General features: G+C 44.0%; 1 protein-coding gene across 1 annotated transcript; it reads left to right on the plus strand.

The window, feature by feature from the left end:
• Positions 1-551: 551 nt before the first annotated feature.
• LOC125944226 (uncharacterized) lies at positions 552-4,364 on the plus strand. Its single transcript, XM_049664551.1, has 6 exons — positions 552-928; positions 1,560-1,700; positions 2,153-2,215; positions 2,300-2,359; positions 3,049-3,216; positions 4,342-4,364. The coding sequence occupies exons 1-6, from the start codon at positions 727-729 to the stop codon at positions 4,362-4,364; spliced, it is 657 nt and encodes a 218-aa protein (XP_049520508.1). The 5' UTR covers positions 552-726.
• Positions 4,365-7,999: the final 3,635 nt, after the last annotated feature.

Genomic DNA, 7,999 nt, shown 5'->3' on the forward strand with positions numbered 1-7,999 from the left:
GTGTGCTCAATCTTCGGACGTGGTTGACTGTGGAACGCGTTCCTGCTAACTCTGCTTGTCGATTGTGTGAATGTGTTTTAGTGTTAAGTCTCTGGGCACAAGTTCGCCCACAATAAACCAGTTTGTTTAGTGTACTTCATTGAAGAGTGCTACATATCTGGTGCGGGGTATGATTTCGAGCCCCACACACCGAAGAGAGCTTAGTCCTGATCCTCGGCGATTGGAACCCTTGGAACTGACGGCAGTGCACTAACGTACCAGCCGTCGTCTTCGAGGGGATTCGCCAGAATTCGGACCTCTTCTCTTCGCGGCAAGGGAGCCAACTGACCACGCTGCCATGACCAGCCAAGTCACTACACCGGCACAGCTCATAGTGAGTCAACCACGTCCGAAGATTGAGCACACGCGCAGCCGCGTTCGCGTGCACGAGAGACACGCGCTGTCTCGCCACGCGCAAGGCGTTGCTGGCGCTCTTCCAACGGCGGTTCGATGAGACGCCTGGAAGGATACTTCGCGTGGAGAGATCTTTGCGGCAATATGAACCTCAATCCGCCTTTTGCATGACCCTACAGCGCATGCGCAGAACCCTAGCGGCCAGAGTAACAAACAATTCGTACGGCGTCGTCGACGACCCGGCCGTGTACCCCGCAGTCGTGTTGGAGGCGCGAGCAATAACAAAATCGCAGTTGATAAAAAAAACAACAACAAGAAGGTCCTGTCAGCGCGATGCCGTCAACATGTGCTGCTTATGGGTGTACTTCTCGAGGTGTGCCCGGCAGCAACATCCATTTCTTCCGCTTCCCATCGGTGAAACGTGATCGCCAGCGCCGTGAAGCATGGATCAGGGCTGTGAGGCGCCAAAATGAAGACAGCAGCCCCTGGGAGCCTTCAGGTTCGGCAAGGCTGTGTGAAAAACACTTCGTGAAAGGTGCGTATGCAAACGAACTACGAGCATTTTGCTTGCGACGTCGCTTATGCATTCGAGTAACTGATGCGGCGTCTGCTGCAAGTTATTTTCAGTGCGCGGCGGTGCGGCACTGCCAGTCTTGGCCCGCAGCTGTTGCTTTCGTGTATTAACAGTGATGAAGCTCGCACTACGGCTCTGAGCAGCACGACACAGCTGTGTACCTCTTCTGCTTCAAAGGGACAGTATACGACGGCAAAAAGAGCGAGCTATGGCTCACCAAGTGTCAACGCACGCGCGCTCCGACGAGCGCGCGCCCCAGCCGGGTCCGCGCGTCGTTCGGCATAACGCACTGTTGTTGATTACTTTGCCCATCAAATATATACCCGTAAATAATCCTTGTAAGTGTGCTTAACCTCGTTCATTCGCCGCTAGAATATACTGAATGCCAAAGAGTGCAAGGCCGGCGCGTGACTGACTTAACGGTTCATTTCTGCCGTTCAGCGAAGAAAAAAAATCGCCCTTTATGCGGCAACGTGATTGCCGCGCATTGATTCATAACTCTTGCGGTGTTCGCATATTTCTGGTGAATGTGTACTGTGCACCCTTTGGCTAGTCACAGTGATGCTACATTCACTGGGGTTATGTTTTGCAGGATCGCCATCCAACTCGCCCAGGCACCCTGATTACGTGCCTTCTCTGTTTGTTTACACCGATGAGTTCAAGAAAAAGGACGCTTTTCATCGCTATGTACGCACGGCAGCGCGTATGAAACAACACAGTGAGCACCGACGAGGTATGTCTTGCGGAGGCGAACGGAGCACGTTATCGTGGCATGCGCTTGCTTGCATGATAAGGAAATGCCAACTATTTGACTGCGGACGCACGAGTGACGCGTCTTCCTACCTAGCATTGGTACGGTATCCTTCTGTCACAGTATTATATGCATTCGTGCAGGCTTTTTCCGGAATGAATTTATCGACGCTTTGTAAGGTGTGGTAATGTGTAGCTCTTTGGCCACTAGTCCACACTCTGTCAATGTAGAAAGGTCGTGCGTCCTTGACAAGCCTTCATTTCTTATTGCTCTTAATTCCATTCACAATAATGACCTGCCTATTAGTCTTTCCGTAAGGTTATCTACGCAGAAATATAGGCATCTCAAACAAGACTATGAGTGCGATTCACTTGAGCTAGTAGTGCCCATTTTTAATTTATGCACTTGAATGATTTGTCTTTTTATAACTTTAGCTGTTTCAGAGAAGCAGGCAGACCTAAAACAGGACTCAATGGCAAATGAGACTTCTTCAAAGTGTGAGTAATCTTTCTGCAAAACTAGGCTACATTACTTTTATACAAGAATACTAACGCAACACAAATGTGACATTATTTCCTCAGGTGATGAAGACTCTGTGGAGATGGAACAGACGGACATATCAGATTCCGAGAGCACAGCAGGCAAGCACTTGTCATACATAAACCATCTAAAACGTTGCATGATGCACAATAGTCAATGACAGGGCTCAGTGACACCTGTCTGTGAAGGAATCAAGCTTGTAATTTATTTGCAGTGCTTCTTAACCGGGGCACTCTCACACACGGGTGGAGGGCAGCCAACAAGCAGGTTAGGTTATTTAAAAATTGTTGAAACCGAGAACGGGTGAAGAAACAGCCGAACATCATAGTGCTATAATTTGTATTGCTAATTTGTACAGGCCAGTGAGGTCCGCTCTTCGACCTTATACAAACTACCAGTTTATGCTGCACGCTACCTCTGTTGCCATGGCATTCAGACTGTTTGTGCGTGTGACGTATGAATGCAGCAAATTCAATGTTGCTGACTATTGGATGTACTTGTTCGTGCCTAGTGCAGTCTAAGGAAACTTTTTGGAGGATAAAGGCACGAAGGGCAGGTGCTTTACGCTTTTTTCTGGGAAAATCATCTCCTGCATGCTTGACTTGTCGCTGACTATTACTGTTTGTGATATTGAAAAGCATACATGACAGCCAACTTTGTTTATGTAGATGGAGACCCTAGAATGCCGACAAGGCGAACATATATAAACCTGCGATTCAAAATAGTAATTTCCAAAGCATGAATAACATTGCACTTATTCTAACCTGCCTTGCATTTGTTGCATGTACAGGTTTCACTACTTCATCACAGGAGTGTGAAGGTGTAGCTGCATTGCTGATGCGTCGCACTACTGCCACAGCTAAGGAGCAACTAGAGAATGTCAGCACAAGCAGTTTCAACGGCCTGCTAGCAGAACATACTGCAATGAAGAAGAGAATTCAAGAGCTCGAAGTCAGATGTAAAAGGCTGCAATCGCAAAGCTTTTCTGTGGACACAATTCATAGTACCGCATTTAAATTTTACACTGGACTTACGAGCAAAGCGCAGTTTGATGCTTTGTATGGACACCTCGAAGCGAATGCCCAGAGAATGGCGTACTGGGTTCCCCAAAAGAATGAGCAGCAACAGCAAATTGAAAAAGACAGGCAGCTTTCAAAGCGAGAAGAACTGTTCATGGTTTTGTACAGGCTACGAACGGGAGTTTGTGCAAGGGAAGTAGCCAGGTTGTTTGGCATATCACAATCTAGCCTGAGCCGCATTTTCTGTAGCTGGATTAACTTTTTAGATAAGGAGCTGTATGCCTTAACACGGATGCCATCTTTAGCTGAAGTACAACGACACATGCCAGAGGCATTTTCAGATTTTCCTAACACGAGAGTGGTTCTGGACTGCACTGAGGTCAGAATTCAGAAGTCCTCAAAGTTAAAAGCATAAAGGCAAACTTTTTCAACCTACAAGCATTTTAATACCTTCAAGGCACTTGTAGGTGTCACACCTGATGGTTATGTATGCTTTGTTCCCGAGATATGGGGCGGTCACGTTAGTGACACCGAAATAGTGGAGAGAAGTGGCCTCTTAAAACGCTTGCAACCGGGTGATGGTGTAATGGTAGACAAAGGCTTTCGCTTGGACAGCATTTTCCCCCCAACCATTCAGATCTATATCCCACCCTTCAAGAAAGGAAACCAGCTTTCTGCAAGTGATGTAATTGCTACTCGAAAGATTGCTGGAGCTAGAATACATGTTGAAAGGGTTATAAGGCGCATCAAGGAATTCCATTTTTTAGATAGGCCAGTGCCTATCAACATGTTAGACATCGCCGGCAAGATATTTAGGACCTGTGCCCTACTGTATAATTTGCAGCCACCGATTATTGCCGTGAATGAGCAGAGTTCTAGTTGAACGCCTTGCAATATGTGAAATAAATAAACACACAGACAGGGCCCGAATGTGGTCGCCTTGTGTGTTGCCTTACTGGACTTACTGTCGGTAATTCCCACGCAATTTCTTGCCCCAGCTTAGTGCGGAACTGAATGCTGAATACTATACTTCATGGCATATAGTATGCTGTTTCTGTCAACAGGTGCGGCTGAGAGAGACTTGTAGTGACAAATACAGCAAGTCACATTATCCACATGTAAACATTGAAATAACATCAATAAATAAAAAAACGACCACACAAAGGTACCAAGCTCATTTATTGTCTTTATTAAATGCCTGCTTTCTCATGGCTCCTGTACTATCAATTTATAACACAACAGAGCAACATTCCCATCATCAACAGAGGAGCAGGGTAAAAACTAGGAAAGCTTGACCAGCCCTCTTATGGACACAGCAGGCGAAGCATAAAACATTAAAAAAATATATTGATAAGTACAAGTGTCATGTCCAGTATACATTACACACAAGAGTAATCAATATACAGCAGGTGAAGCAACAAAAACATAGAAAATATGAAGGAGATAACACAAGAAAACATGTTGGAGCCAAATAATGAAACCGAAATTTCCTAAGAAACAGTCTTCGTCAAAAATAAGTTAGGAGCACTGTACATGAAGTTATCAAATATAGAACACACTTAATTTGACAAGGAAACACATAAGAAATTGCACTGGAACATACAAGTTTCATATTTGTAGTCAGTCAGGCTCGAATGGTAACTGGCATGAAAATTTTCTGTAGTTTCCTTACATTCATGCTAACCAGTACTCTTTCAAGTAATTGCTCAGCAGAATGAGAATGTAGTACTGATGTGATTGTTGCATAGTTCGTGCAGTAGCGTGTACTGTCCAGTACTACAGTTTACATGTGCTGTAATCTGTAGAAGGTTGTTCAACTACCGTATTTCTTGGACTAAAAGTGCTACCCCCTACTTTTCGCAAGTTCCGAAGAGAAAATTGGTTTTTAAGACATCTATTATAACTTAGCATGATGAAACGCTATTATGCACACTGGTACACTAACTGCAAAATGCCGTACTTGCCCTCATTTCAGGGCACCAAATTTCTGTAAACATAATTTTTATAAGCCGCATACTCCAGCAGAGAAAAACATAACTCTTTTTCGGTACAGAATGCCAGCATTTATTGCACTTTATATTGAAGACCTTGTCCTCTTAACGCAGTCAAACGATGCATTATGCAGTGTTCTTTTTGTATCCAATATATTTTTTTTCATTGTAAAGAGGGAGTCCTCTGCTTACTCTGCGAGTGAGCAGCTCTGGCACTATGCAATGTTTGAAGAAATGCAGCAACCCAGGCAGAATTTCTGTACACCAAAGAACTTCATCAAAGGGAGTCCTCTCCACATGTGTTGAGGCTGCTACACTTCCAGCATTTGTCCATACTACAAAATCACACCACTTCAAACCTGTGACACCCATCATACCTTGTATCTGATAATAATATGCATGATCTTTTTTCAATTCTATATTGTCACCAGATATTTTCAAACAGCACTTTGCAGAAGCTGCTGCTTCGACGACACCCTTGCCTTTGAAGGAGAATGGGCACTTCACCTCCAAAAGACCAGTGTCACTCCCTTCAAAGACAAGTCTGTCGGGGGAGGCAGCAATAAATGGGTGCTGGGGATGAACATGCAACCCAGTATATGCAGTAGTTAAATATCTGTCCCTGCATGCCATTATTTCTTCGTATGCTTTAACGGCATCGTCCTCATGAATCCTGCCATAACGCATGGCTTCGGTGCTCACTTGGCGAGGATACATTACGTCCCTTACGGCACCATCAGGCTTTCTGCACCGCAGCAACTTCTTAAACACTGATGCCGTGAGCCGTCCAATACGTTCCTGATGCCACTTCTTGTTCTCTGCCTGGCCCATTGTGCTTTCTAAAATGACTGCCCTGTCGTCGAGGCTCAGGGGCTGAATTGCTGCAAAAGCATAAGACAAAAAAGTGTGACCTAACTTGAGCAAATTGGTGATTAGCTGCAGGGAAGCAATACAACTAATGCTACTTGGTTTACACTTTCAGTCAATGCAAATATGGAAAAGGCTGCATTAAGAGAAAACACACTGACTAATCAGAACATTGGTGCATGTCTTGTTTCTTTTCATGTCTTGATCTATTATTCCACTTATGTACTTGCAATGAATGATTACCAACTAGCTCAGTTGTCAGTTAAACTCTCGTCAGTATTTTCTGTAACTTTCTAGCCTCATTGAGTTGCATCTAATCACTTAGGCAAGTGTAATATTTACAAATTGACAGTTGTGCTATTTACTTTACCATTAATACAGTAAGGGCTTATTTTTATGCAAGAGCTGTACGGCTGGTTTCACTCGGTCTGGAGTTTCAGCACGTGCTCCCTCTGCATGTTTACTTCGCAGAATTGTAGTTCCATGTATTCCGATGAAATAACACTTGCTCAATAAAACTATGTGCCTGTGTAATTCAACATTATGGTGATGAATTTCTGTGTGTTCATTCTTACCATCAAATCTCTCTTGAATAATTCTCGAGTTTGTCATGCTCAGCAAATCTTCACTGTCGGCTATATATGGCTGGTTGCAGCATCCATCATTTATTACTTTTGCAGCGATGGTCTCTGTTGTGCTCTGAAATGAACCATAGAGAGAAAATGGGTAGTTTTCAATACGACAGCACATACTGCGTGTGTGGCCATCATGATGTTTGATGAAAGAGCAAAGGAGCTAACATGGTAGTATGCATGTGTTTCTGTGGTACCAGTGTCTGCACTGTGGATTATCTGGTGGGTTAACAACGCAGTGATAAGGGCTACGACTCAGTCATATATGCTATATACATGAGCTAGAAACTACGGCTGCCTTACGCAACATCTCACAGGAATTTGGTAAAAAGAGGCATCGTCAAGACATGTTCTACAATTACATTGCAGAAATTTCGCAATCACATTGTGGCTGATAAGCTTCAATGCACTGGTTGGTCACCTCAAAGCAGCAGGATACCTGCTTCTGTAGCAAAAGCAATGCACAGGAAAAGAACAAAAATTATAGCAGGCAAATAGAAATCAGGTGGAGAGGGAAGCTCACATACATGACCAGGTATCAGTAATACCCTCCATGCACCACGTTTTGCACTGATTAAGGAAGATGGGGCAGCATGTATGAGTACAAGTAGTTTTTCTGCTTCACACTAACTGTCCTGGCTTCATAGAAAAATCTGTCCTGTTATAAAATGCAAACACTAATGCATTGTCAGGCATTTAAACCATTACGTGAAATGCCGAAGGCAAGTAGTATACAGGATCCTTATTTCCTGTGTCAGCTGCTACAGAGGCTAGATGAGAAAGTGTTAAAGGGGGGACATGGGCAAATAACAAATTACCGCAGCGCAAGGGCAAATAATAAGCGCAATACTAAAAAAAGTTTTAAGTCATTCACAGCCATGCCCTTGTTTGACCTCTGTTTGCTGCACACCCTCGTTTGAACAAACATGATCACCGTGCATGTGAAACCATAAAAGCAGTCGAGATGGTACGAAAGGCACATCACATTTAAGCAAACCCTATATCAATTTATTGCGGAAAGAAGTGCTATTTCGAGTGCGCAGACATACAATGTCGATGAAAGCAGGTCGCTATCATTGGTATTTGCTCTGTGCCGCTGTTCTTGCCTATTTCATGGCTCTCGCTTTTCATTGTGCAATATGTATGCATTTCTGTTTTGTAATAAAAAGACTAAGTTGAAAATCAGTTTGTTGTCTGTTTTTTAGCTTCTCCTCCAAAGAAAACCAAGAAAA

Source organism: Dermacentor silvarum, chromosome 3, assembly GCF_013339745.2.
Source record: "Dermacentor silvarum isolate Dsil-2018 chromosome 3, BIME_Dsil_1.4, whole genome shotgun sequence".
NCBI lineage: Eukaryota > Metazoa > Arthropoda > Arachnida > Ixodida > Ixodidae > Dermacentor > Dermacentor silvarum.

Coding starts and splice junctions, on each gene's coding strand:
- LOC125944226 (XM_049664551.1), top strand. CDS start 727: ATGCCGTCAACATGTGCTGCTTATGGGTGTACTTCTCGAGGTGTGCCC. Junction 1,701..2,152: donor ACACAGTGAGCACCGACGAG/GTATGTCTTGCG, acceptor TTATAACTTTAG/CTGTTTCAGAGAAGCAGGCA. Junction 2,216..2,299: donor AAATGAGACTTCTTCAAAGT/GTGAGTAATCTT, acceptor TTATTTCCTCAG/GTGATGAAGACTCTGTGGAG.